Source organism: Plasmodium coatneyi, chromosome 14, assembly GCF_001680005.1.
Source record: "Plasmodium coatneyi strain Hackeri chromosome 14, complete sequence".
NCBI classification, from domain to species: Eukaryota; Apicomplexa; class Aconoidasida; order Haemosporida; family Plasmodiidae; genus Plasmodium; species Plasmodium coatneyi.
In genome coordinates this window covers 152210-175336 of record NC_033569.1, presented here as the reverse complement: position 1 = coordinate 175336, position 23127 = coordinate 152210, and the positions used below count along the sequence as shown (strand labels likewise).

General features: G+C 38.3%; 3 protein-coding genes across 3 annotated transcripts; 1 reads left to right on the top strand and 2 right to left on the bottom strand.

The window, feature by feature from the left end:
- Positions 1-11440: 11440 nt before the first annotated feature.
- On the bottom strand, positions 11441-13036 carry PCOAH_00051650 (rRNA adenine N(6)-methyltransferase; the record flags this gene model as incomplete). Its single annotated transcript, XM_020061945.1, has 2 exons — positions 11441-12762; positions 12907-13036. 2 exons carry the CDS (start codon positions 13034-13036, stop codon positions 11441-11443), a joined length of 1452 nt encoding a protein of 483 aa, XP_019917665.1.
- A 1006-nt stretch (positions 13037-14042) lies between these two features.
- On the top strand, positions 14043-14564 carry PCOAH_00051640 (Uncharacterized protein; the record flags this gene model as incomplete). The annotated part of the gene is made up of 1 exon (XM_020061944.1): positions 14043-14564. One exon carries the CDS (start codon positions 14043-14045, stop codon positions 14562-14564), a length of 522 nt encoding a protein of 173 aa, XP_019917546.1.
- A 520-nt stretch (positions 14565-15084) lies between these two features.
- On the bottom strand, positions 15085-22818 carry PCOAH_00051630 (Pfg377-like protein; the record flags this gene model as incomplete). Its single annotated transcript, XM_020061943.1, has 1 exon — positions 15085-22818. One exon carries the CDS (start codon positions 22816-22818, stop codon positions 15085-15087), a length of 7734 nt encoding a protein of 2577 aa, XP_019917850.1.
- Positions 22819-23127: the final 309 nt, after the last annotated feature.

Sequence of the window (23127 nt, the reverse complement as noted above, 5' to 3'; positions counted from 1 at the left end):
GTGCTTCTAAAGGGAGGATGTTCATTATTATCACTTTTATGAGAAAATGGACTTCCCTGCAACGTTGTTCTTGTGCTAGTTGTCCTTATAGATGATCCTACACTGCTCAAATCTGACGAATCATATGTGCTTATTGCATTCACCTAAAAAAAGGAAAAAGAGAAAGTGGTAAGGAATGTGTGTTCATAAATCATAGTGTATAAGTATTACCATTAAAAAATGAAAGAAGGAGGGCGGGGGGAAGGGGAATTTCCCTTCCCCCATCCTCCTTCCTTTCACCCCTAACAACCTTCCTTCTAAGCCCCTCCTCACTCAGCAAAAAGAAACAAAAAAAAAAAATTTTTCTTTTCTCTTTCTAATGTTAGTTTAAAAATGGAGAAAACAAATATTCATTCAAAACCATAATGAATGTATGTATTTGTTTATGTGTGTGTCAAATTTCTAAAGAAAAAAAATGTAAAAACAGCTTCTATCTTACGTAGTTAGTATGTTGCGTCCACGAGGAGTAAAGTATGGCGACGGTGAGAAGTATGGAAAGTTTTGTGAAAGGTGCCATTTTGCTTGTTTTTTTTTTTTTTTAAATGTGGAAAATGTTTTAATCTAAGATTTTTTCGCACATAAGCTACTGTTTTTTTTCTAAATGTGTGTATGAAGGTAGCTTATATTAAAAATAATTGGAATGTGAACAATAATAATTAATGCAAACGGATGTGATAATTTAAAATAATGGTAAAAAATTTGATTTCATTATTACATTTTATGTTTCTCTAAAATTTTTAAGTTCAAATGTAGTAGGAGTGGTTCGTATTCTCTGTAAAAAATTAATATACACACCCCTCCCCAATTGTGTGTGTTCCGACCATCCCCTTCCTTCCACACCCCTTCCCTTCACGCCCCTTCAACTACATCGTTTCCTTCGTTCGTTTGAACTGTGTAATGAATATATTTTATTCCCTTCAAAAAAAAAAATTAAAATTATATGAGTTCGCACTCAAAAAATTTTTATTATTTTAATTTCTATTTAAGGGTGGATATAAAGTATTTAAAGAAAAAAAAATGAATTGTGCCTTTGATATAGGTGGAAAAGGGGTGGAATTTTTTTCATTAGGTGTAGGTGTATGGAAGGGGTTTAAGATGGGGTGTAAGAGGTAGAAGGTTTTTTTCAGGTTTTAGGTGCGTAGGGGGAGGGGTAACGGGGGGTGTATTACTATTTTAGTGTAGGCGCATTGTATTTTGGTGTATTTCATTTCAGTGTGCGTAAGCGTACATGACAAATGCAACATTGCGCAAAGTATTATATATAATCATCTGAGAAGTAGATGTGCGTTCATCTAGCAGATGTTCGCTATCATCTGAAGAAGAAGATGTTGTTGTTGTTGTTTGTTCGTTGTCATCTAAGGAAGAAGATGATTTTCATCCATCATCCTACCAGATGATCGTTCATCTAAAGACGCTGTTCATTCATCTACCAGATGATCATCTTCTAGATGATGATGATGTAGTGGTGGTGGTGTATGGAATTGAATATTCGGATGAACTGGTTCCTTCTGTTAAGTTTGATCTTGAATATTCTGTAAAAGTGACATAGTCGTCATCCCCAAACTCATAAAATTCTCTCCTATCGGATCTTTTTTTTCTCTTGTTCCCAGAGAGCTTATGCTTCTGAAAGGAGAAGTGTCATTTATACCAAAAACAAAAATGAAAAAGAGGTGTTATGGTGTTATTCTGGTGTTAGAATGAACGTTGTTAGGGTGGTGCTAGGTGGGTTGTTAGGGCGTGTGGGTGTGTGGGTGGAAGCAAGGTTGTTTGTGTTCTTACCTTGTAAAGGAAGAAAGCGGACAAAGCTGCTGGTAGGGCCAATGCTCCTGCAAGTGCAGGAATGGCTGTCCCAGGAACAGACAGAGCAGAAGTTAGGGTGGTAAGAATTCCTCCACCATTAGAAGAGGATCCATGTTGTTGTGATGTTAGCGGTGCTGCTACTGGTGATAATTGTGATTGTGCTAGTGCTGCTGGTTGTGATGGATCAGTTTCCCGTATTTTTTTTTCAATTTCCTCCTGTAACTGTTGTATTGCCTGTTCTATGGTGTCAGAGTCCACCTTCCCTGGAGTTGCTCCCTTATTCACTACGTCCTTAAATATTTCATTCAATTCGTCTTTCGATAAGGTGAACTTAGTATCATCATCATTTATTAGTATGTCCAGTAGGTTCAGTTTACTACTACTTTCCTTATCATCGTGATTTATTCCTAATAACTTGGCAATATTTTGTTTGTCCTTCTCATCCAGACTTCGTAGATTCAGTTCAGTTTCTCTCCCACAATAAGTTGAACCTACCTGCATCACACTTCCTACTCTTCTAATTGCACTCTTTCCACTGGAGTCCTTTTGCGCCTTCCTCTTATCATCAAGTGCCCATTGTCTAATTTTATCCGCAAAAACTGCTTTACCGATAAGTAAACCTGGAATATCCACGTTTTTACACTTATCAAAGTTCCTCCCCTTCTCGCTATATTTCGATAACAGCTCTCCTTCTACTTTTCCTACTATGTATTCAGTAATATTCTTAAACCGGCAATGTTTTGGATAAAACGCTAACATAGCAATCATTCCAACTATGCATCGCTTATAATTTTCCACTTCATCAATATTCTGTTCAACAGTTCCATCCCCTATGTTCCTCTTACTTTTCTCTTGGCCCGGTTGTATTCCATTCTTGAAATATATTATTTCGGCAATACCTTTACACATTTCTTTCATATCATTCTCCTGCGTTTTGTCCTTCTTTTCCTCAGGCCAACTGACTCCACCACAAAATGTACTTACTTCTTTCCCTCCCGGTGGACTCAACCGAGTTACTAACTTTTGGAACGTTCTGTCCAAATCAATCCACAACTCATCCTACAAAACGTATATAAAGAGGTTAGACATACACACACATAAAAGTACATAAGCAACTAATGTAGTGTGTACCACATCTTTATGCAAATGGTTCCTGTGCAAGCGCGCACATATATATTTATATTTGCCCTCCTTAGCAATGCTCCTCCTCCTTTATCCTTATATTCCTTTACTTGAATTTGCCCCTTCTGAAATGTCCCCCCTGTACTTTGCAACCATTGCTTTAGCCATTTTTTCCATAGTTCTTCATTAGGTTCTACCATGGTACTATATTTTCACATTACAACACACTTATCTTCCTTTAATCTTATTTCCTTATTCTCTTCTTTTTTTCCTTAAACCTTCCTTCTTTACACCTTTCCTTTAAGCTTCTCTTTCTCTTTAAATCTTCCTTTTTTACACCTTTTCTTCTTTACACCTTCCTTCTTCTATTCTTCTTTCCTTAAACCTTCCTCCTTTACACTTTTTCTTTTCTTCCTTCTTTAAATCTTTTTTCTTTACAACTTTTCTTTAACCTTCTTTTTCTTTTCCCTTAAGCTTTCCTTCCTTACACCTTAAACCTTTCTTCTTTTTTCTTTCTTTTTACCACTATTTATTCAATGAATGGAAATCAGCAATGCTATACATTCAATGCAAAATCGAAATCGTTTACTTAATTAGGTAATAATAATACATCATTAAGTACTATACACATATTGCGCACACAGGACGTGCACACATTTTCTTTCTTTACTTTCGCTTTCCTCAATTTTCTTTCTCTTATTTTTTTCCTTTTTTTTTTTTTTTATTCTTTTTTTTCTTTTCTTTTCTAATACACCTTACTCCTCAGCACCCCCCTAAAAAACTTAGCAGACCACATTGTTGAACTTGAACCCTGAACCTGCTTTCACACCCTGAACTTCACTCCCTTTCCTTCACTCTCTTTGTTCCTTTCACACCCTTTCTTTTACTCTCTTTCCTTCCATTCTTATTCTTTCTTCCATTTGTTTTCTTCCTTTTATACCTTCCTTTATAACTTCATACCCTTTCTCCCATAGGTGCACACTCCTGCACACTTCCCTTTCTTCTCCTACTTTTTACCCTTCCTTTTTCTTTTTTTTTTGTTTTTTTTTTTTTTTTTCCTTTTCTTCTTTCCTTTTTTTTTTTTTCTTTATTTTTTTTTGAATTCCTTTTTCTCTTCTTTTTTCTTTTCATTTCTTATAGTGATAAAAAAAAGGAAAGAAAAAGGATATAAGAAGAAGATAAAAACAAAAAAAGAAGTAGGAAGGGTAGAAAAATATGTATCACCCATGTACACATTACTCCTTATGTGTAAACATACAACTTTGGACAACAGAAATGATGAATATATATATATATTTTTTTTATTTTCCCCTCCGTTTTAAAAAATATTATAAACGGATATATTTGTGTATGTATATATACATATATATATATATATATATATGGACATATACATATATGTAGTTATATATATCTATGTATATCTGTGTATTGTATATACCATTCTAATGTTCTATGTATATAACGTGCATTAGTAAATATAGTTATTACCCTGTACAGGAAATATGCAACAGTCGTTACAATTCCCACAGTACCTAGTGTACCCAATATAGCAGCAGGGGCGATGGAGGTGTTGTTGTTGTTGATTGGACAATCTGAGGTGTACTTTAATTTGCACTTTAATTGTGATGGTGATAGAATGGAGGTGGTGCCACCACCTAAGAACCTTCCTTCCACCTACCACCCACCTAACAACCGACCTAACAACCCACCTAACAACCCATCGACCACTGCCCTAACACAACCTTCCTTCCCTTCAGTATAAACCATGGTCTTCTTGGTTTGGTAACCATTCCTTTGGAGGGAGCAATGGGGTCAGGAGTAAGGGAAGGAGGTCATTTGAACGTCATTTTTTCTCCCTAACGGACACTTGCACAGAAAAATATTCTACAGAAGGAAGTTACACACTTGGTTCAACAACAGATGGAACAGATCATTCTACAATAGAATCCATGACACAATATTCTGCGCCGTATTCTGAGTGATTATCTAGAAGGACGGGAAGTACACAACATAAGAAAAGACAACAGGAACAAAGACAAAGAACAAATATAGGTTATCAAAACATGAACCATTGAATAGAAATCTTGTCCATTAAATATAAATAATATGCGTAATTGTCCTTCCCTGTTATTTTCCTTTATTATTTCTTTTTTTCTTTTGTTCATTGTACTATATTACATAGTAATGGTGCACACGTCTGACGAAATTGTCCGTACATATATTTTGGCAGAATCATGCAGTACTCCTTTATAACTAAAGGAACAGGCTTTTAATTTAATGTTTCACGTTCGATGATAAGCTATATTATTTCTATTTTTCTGTTTCCTTCTATTGTTGTTGTTTTTTCTAGTATTTCTTCCTCTAAGTGACGTACCATTATATATGGTAGAATTTCCTACGGTGGAAGAAGTTTCCATAGAATTTGCTGTTAAATCGGAATTTGTATACTCTGATATTGAGTCTATTGTTGAGTCCGTTGTCGAAGCATTTTCTCTTAACATGTCGTCAAAGTTCCCTGTAGTTATTCTTCTCTTTGTTCTAGGAGACTTAAAAATTCCAGAAAATAAGGACGTATACTGAAAAAAAGAAAGAGAAGGAATGAAATGGTAGAAGGAATGGAAACATTTACGACGTATATGTATATATAACATAGCGCTACTTTCCCCTTTACTTACTGTTTATAAGGTGTAATATTCGACATTTATATTATGCATACTTTCAGTTACAATGGTAAATTACTTTATATAAAAAGAAAGCGAATGTTGGTAGTCCCAATACACCGAGTACAGAAGGGACTGCAATGGTTGCTGCGGAGGATTGGGTACTTTCTTCAGGTGTCTCAGGAATTCCTTCGGGCCGCTGTCCCCGAGGAGAAACTTGAATGTCCCGAATTTCTACAGCTTCTGATTCAGCCTGTTCCACATCAGTTAGTTGAGTTAGTAGTTCTGATGGTTTGGGAACAGTTTCCTTATCACCAAGATTGGTATTATTGCCTTCGCACACTGTCTTGAATAAGGTACAATACCCATCCTCCCCGGTGTTCCTCCCTGGGATTTGGCATGCAGTTAGCATTGCACTGCAGGCCCCTGCAGCAGTTGTCAGATACGTTTTATACTGTGCGAAACATGTGTTTTCGTTTTTTGTTATTTTGTCCTGTATTGCTGTGTAGTCTTGAGTGTAGTCTAATAATAACTTCCGATTATTGAAGTCGCTCTTTCTATCACTATGTTGCATGAAACACTTGCATAATTTTTTCTCCTGAGCATCTATTACACCGCGTACTGCATCCATAGTGTCCTTGAAATCGCTATCATCTTTATCTGAATATATTCCGGACAATACGTTGCCCACATAATAATGAAGGAATTTACATTCCTTTAGATCTTCCATCTTCTGGCTGCTGCTGCTGCCCTTAATTTCCATTATATAGCAAAGTGCCTTCATGATTTCGCTAACACGTCCTTCCAGTTTACTAATTCCTCCTAAGGCGACCTTCACTTTTCTCATGCCGACTTCTTCATCACACTCCTCCTTCCCCTCTCCTAATTTTTTATATATTTCTCTTGAAGGTAATTGACTCAAACATGAGTCCTCCTATAAATATAGAATTAGGGAAATATATGTACATTATATTATACTTGTACACTTCCATGCATTACATGGAATATACTCAGCTTATAATTCCCATTTTCACATTTGCACTTACCGCCATTTTTCCCTTAATTTGTCTTTTGCTTCCCTATATTTTTAATGCATAAAACCTCTTTTGTACATGATACTTCTTTGTACATTGTGTACTTATCCTAACATTTGCTTTTAGCCTTCCTATTAGCCTTAGAAAGATGCGCAATTGTTCCCTTCACACATTACTATAAACATACGATAACATTATGTATACGAAGTTCCTAATCCCTTCCCCCACACACACTTAAAAGTATTCAAAACCGCCCTTCTCCTCTTCTCTTCTTCTCTTCAAGAATTTATTCCTTCTTCTCCTTCCTTCCTCCTTAGACCCTCCTTCCTAAGGATTTATTCCTTCTCCTTCCTTCTCTTCTGAAGGGATCACAAATTTCTTTCTAAAAGTTGAATTGTACATATAAATTTATGCACATTACTTATAAAAAAATGTTACTAAGTATAAAAGAAGGAGGATAATGGGATGGTAAATTGAGGATTGGAAAGAAGATCGATGGTGTCATGTGGTTTGCTCTTTATTTATTACTTCCTTCTCTTCCTTCCACACATTCAGATTCTGCATGAGTACTTTTATTTTTTTTTCACATTACTTTCTTATTATTCCTTATTTTTTCCTTCTTTCCTCTTTCCTTCTAAAATATAATTTTTCCTTTTCTAAAGTGAAAAATTCTAAAATTATGTTACTTAAATTGAAAGAACACTCTACACCTCCGTTCAGAATTATTTCTCACTTCAAAAAATTTTTTTTTTCTCCAGGTAGGCACATATACAACCGAATTCCACATATACTGAGTACTTTTTACTTACCCCTATAATTTTACTTCCATCAGTGCTACATATATATTTATTATGTATTCATATGTAAAGTATATTCATTATTGAATGTGTACACAGAAGAAGGAGGGAGGGAGAAAGGAAGAAATGGAACGAAAAGAAAAAGGAATGGAGGAGAAAGGAAGAAAGTGTCTACTTTTTTTTTTTTTTTCCTACACTGCATATAAGCTTTATGATGGTTATTTATGCTTCCTCTGATGAGGGATGGGAAGGAAACACATTCCCCTTCCCCTTCCTCCTTCCACTGGACGCTACATGTTTTGATAACCAATATTTCCCTGTCTGCGTTGTGGTCGTGGTGGTGCTCTACCATTATATATGGTAGAATTGTCCCCTTCTGTCATAGAACCTACTGTAGAAATACCGGTTGAATATAGTGTAAAAGTGTCTGTAGAGTCGTCCACTGATCGCAGATCGAATTCATTTCTGCTGACAGATGTACTTCTTTTTCTTTTTCTGCTGTTAGTGGTGGTTCCTCGTATCCCATGGAATAGTGGTGTATACTAAAATAAAATCAAGGAAAAAACGAGCAGTGAAAAATGTGTCCCACATGTATACATAATACGGAGCAACTTTTATACTAATTAATAAATAGGAAGAAATATTCATAATAAATGCTCCTATTTATATATTTTTAAGTGTGTTAGTGGTGGTAATAGTGGTAGAATGGTTGTGGTTTCGGTGGTAATTATGTAATATTACCTTATACAAAAGAAGAGCAATGGAAGCTAATCCTCCCCCTATTCCAAGAACAGACGATACTATAGGGCCTGCGCCCACTGCAGGTCCTCCTTCCACAGTGGAATCTTCCTCATGTGCCTTCGTTTTTCCAGTGACTGCTCTTGGATCTAAGGTACAGGTCAACTGTATTAGGTCCTTATCTTCGTGCTTTGCATAATTTGCATTAAAATCGCCACAATATATACTACTGCTAGTATTCCCGTTACACTGATCACGTTCCTTCTTCCATGCTTGATAAGTGTTTTTGAGGTAAGTGGAATAATTCACATCACATTTGCGATGATGCTGCTTGAACCTTTCATCTATATGTTGATAATTATAGTAATATTCATATGCTAGTTTCCTCCTGTCGAAAGCGGTTTTGTCGCTAACATCTTTGCATAGAAGTCCACACTTATCACCACTTCCCTCTTTCATTTTAGTCAGTTCTTCGTGAATATCATCCATAAGGCCAGAAAATGAAGGAATTTGGTCCTTCTTTTCGAAAATTGTATGTCCTAACCATAGATAAAAAAATTTAAAAGGATCCTTGTACAACGAATTACACTTTTTCTTCACGGTCCGAGTTACATAACACCAAGCATGGATAACCTTTTCCACATCAATGCCATTAACCCCCTTCCCACTTAGTGCCTTTGTCAACTTAGCCTTCACGCCCGCCATTTCATTATTATCAAATTTTCTTTGACCAGAATTGTCTTCGAATATTTTGTACAACCTTTTTGAAGGTAATTTATCTAAATGTTCGTCCTGCAAATATGCAGTTGGCATGGGGAGGCAAGAAGGGTGGAACGTGCACATATATATATACATACATATATCGCTATATATATAAGTACATATATATACGTATATACAGGCATATATATATATATATATATACATACATATGTATGTGTATGTATCATATATGTGCATGTAGATATGTTCTCCCCTATCCGTACATTATTGTATTATGTATAAACCATATTATATGAATAATAATATACATGCATGCACAACATTTATGCATTCATTCTGCATATAGATGGTTCATTTTGAATGGAGATGTTCCATTCTTTGAATGAGGATGTTGTTAATTTTGATTAAGTATTTAGAGTAAGAATGTGCCTTAATTCCTTTGTTTTACTTACGGTAAGTTGTTCTCCTGCTGTTGGAATACCGGCGCCCAGGGAGTCTGTTAGTTCTGTGGGGCATGAATCATGGTCTTCCTCGTCTTCGTCTTCGGGCGCTGTTGTGCATGGCAAGGTTGGTAGCTCCTGCGGTTCCCATTTACTAGTTTTCCAGTATTTTCCCCTAAATTTTTGACAATATATACTACTCTCCTCACCATCACACATACTCTTCAGCTGGTTATATGCATTATTAGCTTTCTGCTGACATTGGTCACACTTCGTATTGTTAGAATAATTATAATTATGTGTTTGTGTCGTTAGGATTTCATAGTTATAGTAATAATCAAATAGATCCTTAGCCTTTCCGAAAAGGGGTTCACCCATACCATTGTATATATCACTGCACTTCCATTCAGGTTTAAATGCATTCAGCAATTTATAAATATCCTGGGTGGCCTCCAGGTAGTTAAACTTGTTTTCCCCTTTTATTTGATCAATTATCCAATAGAATAAGAAACCGCACCGTTGTTCTTCGGATGAAGTGTTCTCTTCCTTCTTGTGTGTATAACAGCAGGCATTCTTAATTTTGTCCTTATGCGCTGTGACATACATGCGGATGAACAATGCACTATCTTCTATTTTAGTAGTGTTACAATCAGTAGTACTTCCATTATTTCCGAGCGCCTTATAAATCTTATCGGACGGTAATTCATTTTCTTCTTGCTGGTCCTGTAAGTATTATGAAGTAAATATATATGTGCCGGCACATTTCTATATTTCTATTACATTGTGCACAAAAATTGCTGCATATGTATATTCATTTATCAAACTCCGAACAAGGAGAATGAGTATTCCTTTCCTCTTTGTATGCTTTTTTTCCACTTACGTCTGGCGCCATTTTTTCTTTATACATTTGTTGTATGTATGTATATATATATTATGGAAGTGCACAAATCATTATTCATAGAACATTATTCGGTGTATTATATTATTATTATTATCATTTATATGCAAGTTTTCATCATTTACCATGGAAGGAATATGATTCCCTTCTCTTCCTTTTTTAAAGCAAAAATTCCACTATTCGGTAGAAAATTACACTATTCACACACACATACTTTTATAATACTCATGCTCTCCCTATTATTATTTCCTTAAAAAAAAAGGGGAGAGAGTTCATTATTAAAGAATTTCGTTAGCTTACACATACATATATATATTATACAATTTATATGCATATGTGGTAATTTTTCCCTTTAAATCTGTGTTTACTTATTCACATTTAGTAAAGGGAGGAAGCGTGTACATTTTTAAAAATATGTGTAAAAGATTATGATACAGGGAATTACTATAATTATAAGGAAAAAAATGTTCGTACTTTAATAAAAATGCTCCCCTCACCATACACCTCCTTCCTTCCCTCCTTTTTATATGATAATTTTTTCTTCCCCTAAAACAAAAAATTCTAATTTTTTCATTCGGATGACAAAAAAAATATATTCTATAATGCATGCGCATTGCTTAACACATCACTTTTCCCTTTCTTCCTTCTCTTTCTCCTTTTTTCTTCCTTTCCGAACCCTTCCATAATATATTAAATAAATTGTACAAAACAACTTGTGCATTAAACATTTTTCTGAATACATATTAAAAAAAAATTTTGCTCCCCCCCTTACACATGAAAAAAAACCTATATATAAGACCTAAATAATAGAAACTAAATAAAAGAACCTACATGGAAAAAGAACCTACCAAAATAAAACCTACATAAAGGAACCTACGTAAAGGTACCTACATATAAGAACAAAATATAAGAATAAAATAAAAAAGGCATCGTAATTTAATCATTTCTTATCCATAAGGGTATGTTTTCCCTCCTTCCTATATGTAAATATTTATGATTATTCCCTAAAGAAGGGCAGTGTACATTTATGGAATAAGTACAGAAGCATATAATATAAGAAAAACTTGTTCTTATCATACTTAAAAAAAAAGAAAAGAAGGAAAAAAAGGAAAAAGGCAACTCGCGGGTTGTACGTCTATAACACATTTGTGTGCCCCCTTCAATGGCGTCGCTTCCAAAAGAACAATTAATCCCCGTGCTTCTTTTTGCGCCACACCTTGGTCTGCACAGTGGGGTCGAAGGGGTAGGAGCTAAGGGGAAATAAAAAGTTCGTCAGTTCAACGAACTGCGGAGGAGTCAACTGCTGGGGTCTCAAATGGCAAACAGATGGTGGAAGCTGAAGCTCCTTTTCGGTGGAATATTTTGCAAGGAGTCTTTTCAAACTGGACTTGAGTTTTTTCCTCCTCTGCTGAAAGGAATGCCGTAAAATTTCTTTTAAAAAAAGTAAATTACAGTTAAGGTTGGAATGTTTGAAGATAATTTTCATCACAGCTGCTTCTACTTTGGGAACTGGGTAAAAGGCAGAGCTTGGAATTTTAAAAAGCAAGTAGGGGGTTGTGTACAAATTGAAAAGTATACTTAGAATGGAGTAGTTCTTTTCATTCGGTTTGGAGATAATTCTCTGGCCAACTTCGTACTGAATGGTAACGATAGCTTGTTCGATGTAATGATGGTAATCGAGCAGGCAGAACAATATTTGGGAGGTTATGTAGAAGGGTAGGTTCCCTATTACTGTTAATTTGGTTCCTTTACTTTTGGAGAGATCTTTATAATTAATTTGCAACACATCGTCGTGGATGAAGTCAAATCCTGGCATGGTTCTGCTGAGAACAGACAAAGCTCGACTGTCTATTTCTACGGCCGTCATTTTTTTATATTTTGCGAAGAGGAATTTGCTTATTTGTCCGAGTCCGCACCCCAGCTCGATTATTCCCTTCCCCTGGTCCTTCACACTTTGGAAGGAACACTCTCCGTTCGCGCTGCGCGAAGTGGGGCTATCCGTATTAGCAGCGTAATTCTCCGTATTCGTAGATGGGTTATCTGGATTCGTGACTGTGTTATCCGTCTTCATAGATTGGTTATCTGGATTGGCGCCGCTTTCATCCACCTTGGCAATTCCCTCGTTGCTGCCGTCACCTGACCGATGCTCGGTCCTATTCTTCGGCCGCTTACACTTTTTCTTCCCTTTCGCCTTCTTCGTGTTACCCCCCTTCTGACTGCCAACCCGATTGTCCCTCAGACAGAACGCATCGGCATTCAGCTCAATCGCACTGACCATTTTCTGTATGATATTTTCATCCTTTAAATAATTCTGCCCAAGGCTTCTCTTTGGCTTGAATTCCCTCGATGGTATTTTAGTTCTGAGTATGTTCTGATCTTCACCCGGTTGTTGCAGGGGGTATATGGTTATCCCTTCGAAGGTCCTACCGATGAATTTGTTTTCCTCCTCATCATGGCTCTCCCCCATATACGGGGAGGTGTCTTGCAGTTCATCATTTTGGCTGGGTTCTTCAGAAAACGGGGAGTTATGCGGTGTGAGACTGTTTTCATGTCTACGTCGATTGGGTTGCCTTCCTTTTCGTTGAGAACGGTGCGATGGTCGCGCTGTGTGAATGTACTGAATTGGAATTTTCCTCCTTTTTCGCGCGCTACCTACGGTTGCGAAACCGCAACGTCCTTTGAGCAAATCTGTCTGTGCATGGTTGACCTCTTTAAAAAGGAAACTTTTTATTTTGACAAAAATGACGAGACAAATGGTGAGTTTAACTCCCCGCTTATTCATTCATTCGTGCGTTCGTCTGTCCGTTCATGTGTTTTTCTTTTTTTTTCTTTTTTTCTGTATTTTTCGATCTGCTTTTGTACGGTGTGGACGCGGGGGCTTTTCTGTTAGCCACTTGCTGCGGTTCGTCCTATACTCTTCTCAAGGTGAAGCACAGTCAGTAGGTTATTAAGCCAATAGGCATTACGCAGTAGGCGAAAATGGGATTCCCTAGCTTGGGATCTAGCGTTCCAAGACCCGCTGCCACCGGGGGCATTCTAATCCGTTTACCCTTCCAAATTAGCGGGGAAAAAAAATTCCGACCAGGTGAGTAAGTGCTTTTTTTTTTGGAGATTAGCGAATGAAGTGTCGGGAAAATATCCGAGGGGGCATTTTATTTTCTCTAGGAAGCTATAAATTGGTGTGGGGTTCCCAAAACAAGGCAAGTATATTTAATTAATCGCGCAGTGCATAAGTATAGCAGCTGTTACCCCCATAGGTACGTGGCCCCTTGAAAACTGGTGCATACTACTTTGGGCGTTCGCCTTCGCGTTGCGGCGTTCTATGTAGGCTGAAAAAATGCGGCACTGAGCGGGGAAAAAAAATCCGATTGGCAAAAGGGAGAAGCCCGGATGGTCAGCGCTTTGTATTTAAGTAAAACTAGTGCCCCCGCTTCCTTTTTTTTGCGCTATATTTTGCGAACAATTTTGCTAGCTTCTTTCGCGATTTTTCGATGACCCTAGCAACATTTCACATTCCTGTTCAGGCGAAAAGTGATTAAAAAAAAAAAAAAAAAAAAAAACGCAGCAAGGCAACGCGAAAGGCAACAAACAATTTGAAGCATCTTTTCCAAATGAAGGCGCATAACCCACAGACGTCTTCACCCATTCGTGAATAATTCTGAATAAAAAAAGGGGGTACTTTTTTTCAGCTGAGGTAGCCTCGGTGACTCTTTTCCCCTTGAGCGCTTTTAAGGGGGTCCCCCGCATTGGGCATAAGGAGCAACGCTGCACGAAGAATGAGCAAACAAATGGCGCAGGCAGAGATTGAGAACAGCTTCACCATTTTGCAGCCGGTGGAGGCAGAGCCCATGTCCGTCCTGGATCACGTGAACGACATCATCGCCAAGAAGAAGAAGGAAAAGAAGGACAAAAAGGAACAATTAAATGAGTGGGGAAATATGAAGAAGAAGGAAAAAACGGACGAGTTAAAGCTACAGTGGAAATTAATACAACATGAAAATTTAGCCGAAAGGAGTGAATACCATAAAGTTAAAAAGGATGAAAAGATGCCCCAGTTTTTTCAAGTCGCTACATTAGTGAATGGGAACGATAAGATAAAAGTGGGAGCTGGACAGGAATCACAGTCGTTACATACGTCCAACAGACGCAAGAAGAAATGCCTGTCCGCCCTTCAGCAATTGGAGAGAGACAAGGATATGAAGGAGTGGTGCGTGAAGAGGTACACGAAAATTCAGAGGGAGAAGAACATCGGCGGGAAGTCCTTCGTACGGAAGCAGCGAAGGCAGCTTTTAAAAATGAAGAAGTCGTAGGGGGGCAGGTTCTGCACAGTTCGGCACTGCGCAGGGGTGGCAAGTAGGATAATTGCTGCCTAGGCCACTTTGTTGCCCTGCGGTGAAGACCGCGCCCAGCGTATGAGCTTATGTTGAGCTTTTTTTTTGTGATTATGCCTCATTTGGGGAACTTGCTTGCGTACCCCGATTTGTTCCAATTTTTTTGTTTTCTTACACATTATGGGAAATTTTACACGCCCACGTTTTTTTTTTTTGGCGAAACTGTTAATATTAAAATTGTAATTTTGTTTTTTTATTTTTTGGTGCTGTCCCTTTTTTTTGGGTTCACCTGTGGGGATGCAGAAAAAGTTGCCTTCTCAGGGGCAGGGTGGAAAGAGGTGGCGAAAAGGGGTCGTAAAAGGTAATGGAAAAAATGGGTGACGTTATCGTAAAGAGGGGGGAGACGCGCAAAAAAATGGTACAAAATATCTGCACGCATGTATCAGAAAAGTCGAAAACGGCCGCTAATCATCGCGTTGCCCGGTATAGCGCTATACCGTTAAATCTCGTAGAGGTCGACACCGAAGTTCTTCAGCGTGTCCACGAAAATTTGGATAACCCTCTGTGTGGTAACCCGCTCGGTGAAGTTAGGATGTGTAATCGCGTTGATTATGTTGACGTGCTTGTCCACAAACATGTACATCTCAGAGAGGGTTGGGAAGTAGGTCTTGAATTTGTCAATATTTTTGATGAAGTCTATGAAGTACTTAAAGGACATATTATTCTGGAGGAACAATTGCGTGACGTGGCTGTTCAGATAAAACTTGATATTTTGGAATCTAATAGAATCGGCGTCTGCTTTGTTTGTGTCCATGAAATTTGCTATAGTTCCACTGATGACACCATAGGAGGAGTTAACTGGATCCGATGGTGCTTTCACTTTTCGAACCTGTTCGAAGAATGGCTGTAAATTGTTGATTATATCATCTACGTTTATGTAAAAGTCCTTGGAACCCATGTTGAAAATATAGGAGGATGGCATTTTGGACATAACTTTGCGCATGACAAATTTGGATATTTCCGTGATGAAGTATCTGATTTTGAAGGATTCCACTTTGAGTTGATTCTCATCCATTTTTTGACTGTCTGGTATGAATTCCTTAATAAAGTCAAAGAAGAGATCTTCCTCATTTATATGGTAGTCGAGGTTTATTTGGTTGTTCTGTACCGTCTGCGGGAGTTGCACAAAAGGGGTCTGCAAAATGTTCAGCATTTTTTGCTCAGGGGAAAATTCCTCCTCACTGTAGTTTCCAAAATTTTGACAATGAACCGTGTCATCGTAGTAGTAAAAGTTGAAAAGGCAAGGGAAGAGTTGCGATAGGAATTCTATATACTTTTGGTACTTGAGTGCAAGCTGTTTTTCCAGGTTCTTCTGCACACGTTCGTTCTCAAATTTAAACGGAGCAACTGAATATTCGAGAAGGACCTTAAAAAAGAGGAAGTACAAATCATGGATGGGCTGCGTCACATGGATTTTCTGAAATGTGTCATAAAGATGTTTGTAAATATTCAGAAAATAGAGATCATCTGCCGTTTGGGTAATTTTAGTTTTTAGGATATCAAATTTTGGGAAGACAAGTTTTTTTTCCTTCATGAAGTTTTTAAATTTTTCATTCAGTTCATCAAAAGTTATTTGTTCTTTTATTAGGGTCTGTAGTAGCATTTTAAATGACTGCTCGTCTATGAGGTCTTTCAAATGAAGGTTCTCCTGGTAGTTGCTTTTCTTATTAACATGATCATATGTGACCCTCCTGCTGAAGATAATTTTTGCCTCCTTAAAATGCGGTTCCTCTTGAAGCATGGACTGGTAGTCTCCATCCGTAACGTTTTTATTTTTTGTGAAGAAATAATTCAATTTGAAAAATGACTCAATTTTATTTTCGTCTTCCGATTCGAAGGAGTTGCTATCGTTTTCCAGGAAGGACTGAATGTGGTGGAACAAATCTACAATCAAATTTTGCGTTACTTCGGAGAAGTCCGTCTCGAAGAAGTTAACAATGTAAGAACGTAAATAATTTGGCAGGGAATTCACAAACTGGTGAAAGATCTTCAGTGCATCTAACTTGAAAGGTCTGCTATAGGGGAGTAGGTTCGCTGGGGCATATCGTTCTAGGTATGGTTTCTTATTCGTACAATATAAAAGGAAATTTAATTTATTTAAAATGTTATGGAAGAGGGAAATCAACTCTATATCGCTCTTCTCGATTAGGTGCTCCATCTGGATATCAAAGTAGGACACCGTGTGGTAGGACATTCTGGCAAGGAAGGAATAGGCCAATTTGGAGAGCATCACCCTAGTGTTATCATCAAATACACTGTCCGAAAAATACTTTTCGACGACAGAACTGACCTTCTCAAAGGTAAATAACTCCTTATTATCGGGATGTAATAAGTACCTCCACAAGTATGCTATCGGATGGACACGTCCGTATGCAAAAGATGTAAATTTTTTCTCGAACAGTTTATTCAACTCGGTGTCATTTGTGACGGAAAAGATCTCCTTAAAATCGAAGGTGGAAAATTTGTCCAGACAAGACAACCTTGCATCTATGACATGCTCATTTAGCATGTTTCGAAGGTCCGGATTTACAAAATAAAAAAATAATGTCATTAATTTGTCCAAATGAATATTGCTGTAACTATATGAGTCGATTCCTAACTTTTCCATTTCCTGTGTTTTGTATTTATGATCGTGATAATATTTGGACTTGAAATGAGCCGAACTATGTGTGGCTACCTTGGCGAAGATATAATCCACGAAATCGTCCAGCCCTTTCTTTATTCCGCTTAAAAGCTCTGTTGCAAATTGGGGATTTTCCTTTTTAAATGCTTCATACAAAATCTGGTTTCCATCCAAGCTTTGGTGAACCCCTAGGAGGAACTCATGCAGCTTTGGGTTGTAGGACAAAGTTGGGGATACATCAGTGGGCCTGAGAAAGCGCAACACGTGTTTCTTCATTTCGTCCTTAATTTCTACTTTCTTGTAGTAACTTTTTAAAATGTTCAGGTAAGTCATCACCCTGGACTTTCTGTCCCTTCTCTGTATGTCGTCCATTTTGACCTGCACCCCCAGGAGATCCAAAAAGGTTATAATGTAGATGCTCAGCGTGTCAGGCTTCACGAAGAAGACGTTCGAATTGTCCAGAATTATTTCACTCACGGTTATGATATCCCGCACGTTGATCGCATGGGGATTAGCCTTCAAATATTTTAGTACTTCCAAAATGGCATCGTAACTGATACTACTTTGTTTTAGGTATTCTGCCGCTGTTTGGAGGATGGCGGGTAGATGCTCCTCTGTGTTAGATGCATTTTCCCCACTGGTTGCTCCCCCTTTTGACATGAACCCCAAGTGGGTCATGTAATTTTTCACACTACCCTGAGTGATGTGTCCATCTGGAGTTAGCAGTTTTAGTTGATTTAGCTCCTCCTTATCGAAGAGGGTCATAGGTGGGCCCTTTACCTCCACGATGTTGTAAACCTTCACGTGCATGTAATCCTTGAGTGAGTCTAGCTTTCCTGTTCGTACCAATTTGTCTTTTACAATTTTATCCACAACGTATACATCTTTGATTTCTTTCAATTTGTAGGGATAGGTCTGCTCTTTCTTCACCACACGTAGGTACTTTTGCTTGTCCGCTGCTTCCCCCCATGAGAATCCCCACGAACCATCCCAAATGTCTCCTCCGTACTGGAGAAGCACCGGTTGTTCCAAAACAGCATCGGCCCTATTTTTTAGGTATTCTCCTTGATTCAGTCTGGACTTCTTTCCCCAATCGTAGGAGTTATTATATACCATTTCGGTTCTTTCAATGTACTTTTTCAGAATGGCTAGATACCATAGGACTTTATCTGAGGTATACTTGTAATGTATACCAAAGTGGAATGCTTTATTTTGTGTGTCGGTGAGTACCTTTCCTAGGGAGTTCAAGGCGACATACCTTTTCAGCAGCGCTGTGTGTGCTAGTTCGCTTTCTCTGTCTTCATTTTTAATTCCCCCACTTTGGAAAAAATCTGGATTCGTCAAAATGTAACTGAAGTCTTCTATATGTGTTCCATTACGTAGAGAATGAATTATATTTTTCAAATGGGCAATGTTCCTCTTAAGGTAGGTTAGAGCTTCTGGCTGTTTAACTCCCCCTTGCTTTTTCACCAACTGTTTGTACGTTTGTAACTCCCCACGGAAGCTTTCCAATTTGTCTGCAAACATTTCAGCGTTTCTGTGCAACTGCGCTGAAAATTGCTCATCGATGTTTTTCTCATCAGTGGGTAACCTCAAATAATCATATGGGTTGATGGTGTGGTATTTGTAGAAGAGGACGTCTTTATTAAAAGTCTTAATAAGTTTGGAGAGTGCATTATTTTCGATTTCCGTTTCGATCATAATTTCTATTATAAAACTTTCTAAATTTTTTTTTTCTGTTTTTTTTATAAGATCTGGGAGGAGCAGTTTTAGCGTTTCTGGGGGATCCTTCTCAGTATCACTGACGACGAAGTTTAGATCCTTCATGAAGACGTCCCTCCTGATGTAGAGTTTTTCCAATTTGTGTTGTTCATTCTCTATGTTGGTAACTATCTCCTTTAGTTTTTCTTTATTTGCGTCATTTTTCGAGTTGATATCTGAGTTTTCCTCCATATGGTAAAGCTTCTCCCCTATTTGTATGTCCAATTCGATGTGCTTCTTTTTTGTTTTCAGTGCATGTAGGAGAAACCTCGTTTCGTTGATGTCGTAATTTATTTGGTCTATATCGTTAAGTAGATCTTTGGTGATATTTTCAATTCGTATGTACTCCCCTCCGTTTTTGTTCGAATGGGGCACCAGTGCATCTGTGTAGTGATTGCAATCTTTGTATTCTTTGGCTACTTCGAAACGGAAGAGTCTAAATCGTTTTTCTAGATGGTCTATAGCGTCCATTTTTATTAGGGCCTGTTCGTATCTCTCTGAAATAGATTGAAAATGGGTTATAAGACCAGATGCATCACTTTTATTTTTTTCGATTGTCTGTTTTAGCTTGGTAATCTCTGCGTTAAGTTGGTCTTTTTTCGTTATCCCCTCTGGGGTTTGGTCCGCATTGTATTGTGCCAAGTTGTCCTCGAGAAGTTTCAAATCATTTGGGTAGTTGGTATTTTGTCTCACAATTTGGAAAACCCTTTTCTTCATTTTCAGTTTTTCATTTTTTATGGACTCCAAGTCGATTTGTACTTCCACGTGCATTGTGTTAAAGAGGTCTGCGTAAATTTCGTCAATTTTGTTGAGGGCCTGTTGGCGAATTGGCTGAAGCTGCTCCCTAACTTTGAGGTCTATTTCCTCGTAGTGTAGTTTAATATGTTTCCTAAAAGCTGCATCCATGTTTCTAGAAATTACCCTCCTAGCCGTCTTGAATTCTTTTTTGTAAGCCTCTTTTTTCGCCGTAAAAATATCGGTGAAGGTCTTCGTGTATGTTGGCTCATCGTAACTAGGTGCTAGATCCTGCATGATTCTGATAGAGTAATTGAGGGTTTCTCTTAATTGTTTCATTATGGTTTTTTTTCTCTTCCCAAGAAATTTTCTAAATTTTCCATAGAATCCTTTTTCACCTTCACATTGTTTTGTGAGATCGTTTTGGTACTTTTTAAAATTTTTCATAAGAAGTCCTGTGGTTATGTTATATTGCCCGTCTTCAGTTTTGGCCATCATTTTGTCTAGATGTGCATCTAAGTCTGACTTATACTCAAGGATGTTTTCTTTTCTACTTTCTTCGTTCTTCACTTTGGCGCTTAAGTCTTCGAACAGCTTCTCGTTCTCTCGTATTGCTTGCTGCTTCAGCTTAACATAATCAGGGACGCCTTTTCTCGCCAACGCTTTGCACTCTTGCTTCAGTTTTAGTGTAATATCTGCCACTACTTTGAACCCAGCATCCACTCCTGCTTCATACTCTTTTTTCAATTGGCTATATAAGGAATTCAATGCGGTGCTGTAGTAAAATGATTCTGGGGTTTTTTCGTGTTGGGTGTAATCTCTATAAGTGCCGTCTTTTATCATCCTTTCTTTAGTGAGTCTTGCTCTTTCCCTCTCTTGTGTACGGGTTTTTTGATATTCCTTTTCATTTTGAGCATCTTCTATTGGTTCCACTTTATCTTCTTCTGCTTCCAATTGCTGGGTCTCCAATTCGTGTTTCCTATCCGTTTCTGCGATTTTGTCTTGTTCCTCTTTTTTTATCCTTTCCTCTTCTTCGTGCTTCTTTTGTGCGTATTCCTTTCTTTCTTGTATGAGTTCCGTTTCGACTACCTGTCTCAGTTCATTGTATTTGTTTTTTTCCCGTGCGTATACATCTGCGTGGTTTTCATCGGCCGTGGCTTCCTCCTGCGCTTCCTTTACTTCTTTGGACTCTTCGTCGTCCTCGTCGTCTGGTACGTCGTCACTATCGTCATCATCATCGTCAGAACCTACGCTATCTTCTCCGCTGGTGCTTATTTTATCTTCACTGAGGACACGCCCACGGGGCTTCTCTTCCACTTGGGCCATGGATAAGAGAGACGAGGGCCACGCAGAGCTGCCCGAACCTTGGGGGAAGAGTGCCACCACTTCGTTTAGAAATTTGTCTAGCGTGTCCACCTTGTTGGAGTCCTTATGATCGAGTAGAATCTGCTTCATCTTGGGGTCTCCTTGGAAAAAGTTAATCACCATGTGGTAAGTGTTGTAAAAGAGGGCAAGTCCATATTTCATGGTTAAGAAATCGTAGGTGCTTCCGAAATTGGGGTAGATTTTCTGAACCCATGGGGTAAGAGCTAACACATTGTCTAGATTCTGAGCGTTCGGGAGATCCCCGTTTGAGCTGCTAATGCGGTAGAAGTTTTTAAAGATATCTCGGTAGATAGACTCCACGTTGAATAGCAGATCGTTGTTCTCCATAAAGAGAAGGTAACTATTTCTAGTTTTGGTGGGATAACTCGGCATTAGGTATATATTAACCTTTTGCAGAAGGTAGGCAAAGATTGTAGCTCCGATCCGCGGGGAGATGTCCACCCCTGTGATGTTTACAAGGTTGGTGACGAAATCTATTAGATCATTTTCAGTGCAGTTGAGGATGAAATTTCTGGAAAAAAGATGATGAATTAATTTAAGATCTAGAACCCGTAGATTCGATTCCGCCAGGAAATCCTTAATCGCTTTCTCTATTTTGTAGACACTTAATTTGTCCTTGGCAGTAGATGCGTACTTAATACTGGAGGTGACATTTTTAAAGGTACCCCTTTCTTTGCTATCACTATTGGAGAGGAAAAAAAAGTCGTTCATGAACACATCTAAGGAGAAAGAACCCACGTCGTAAGTATAATCGTAGAAGCTGAACCCAGACACAAGAATATAATTCTTCAACGTGTCATGAATATTCTTGTAAGCTTGCTTAATGAATAGAAGTAGATCTGTCTTGGGGACGTTATTTATTTTGTAAATTTTTTGCACCCCTATTTCTTCATCCTTCCTAAAAAGTATATGTAAGGCCGTCAAGAAGGAGGAGTAATCTTTCGTGTCTACGTTGTGAACAACTTTGGGAGTTTTCTCATCAGTTGTTAGTCCTAATTCGTCACCATATGATGAAGGATTATTGTAGAATCGTTCGTAACCGAGCTGGATGTTTTTACATATATCCTTATTTTCTTTATATTGGACAATTTCTGTGATTTTATACACTGTGCTGTTTTCCCCTCCAAATAAGTACACATTTGTGTTTTTTTCCTTTTCTTCGCTGCTCCACTGTGCGTCTTTCGGGATGGTGAATGTTTCTGTGGTGTGCTTCTCCTTTTCGATGATCACGTTAGTGTTTGTTGCTACCATAATTCCTGTGTCTTCGTCTAAAACCATTTTTATCGTGTCGGCTGCCTCTTCTGCGGGGGCGCTTTGTGTTGGTAGAGGAGTTACTGCGCCATCGCTTCCTGGTACTATCGGGTGACACTCCAGAGGGTTTACGGCTTCTACTTCACTCTCTTGCACGGGGAAAACAGGATCAGCTTTTCTCTCGTCTACGGGCGTAATATCTACATTATTGTGCAGGTAGTAGATCTTTCCTTTGTACTTATATATAATATAGGGGGGCACAATTTGGATGGCATCTTCCAAGGTGTCTGGAATGTTTTCTGGGATAATTTTTGTTTCCTTTAGGTACTTGATTATCTGATCGAAGTTTAGGCCTTTCCGGCATTTCGCTAGCCCGCATAGCAGGCACAGGAGCGTTGCGCACAGGGACAACCTCATGGTGCCCTCTTGTCAGTGGTTCGGCTGTTCGGTTGTTCGCGTTTCGCTTTTATTCTACCGGGTTGTGCCCGCTGTGCGTCTTACGGAGGCGCAACAAACACGAAGCAGGAATGTAGCAAAGATGTAGCAAAGGCGAAGCAAAAACGCAGGTGCGCACGCTTATATGAATGAACCCAAGTGGGGTGTTCACTGTGGGATTGCTCTCACGTGCTATGGCTTGCGCAGCCGAAGGGGATACCCCTCATGGGTTACTCCTCCTTTTGGTAGTTATCACAGTGGTGAAGATTTAAAGCAAATTTATGCGAACAC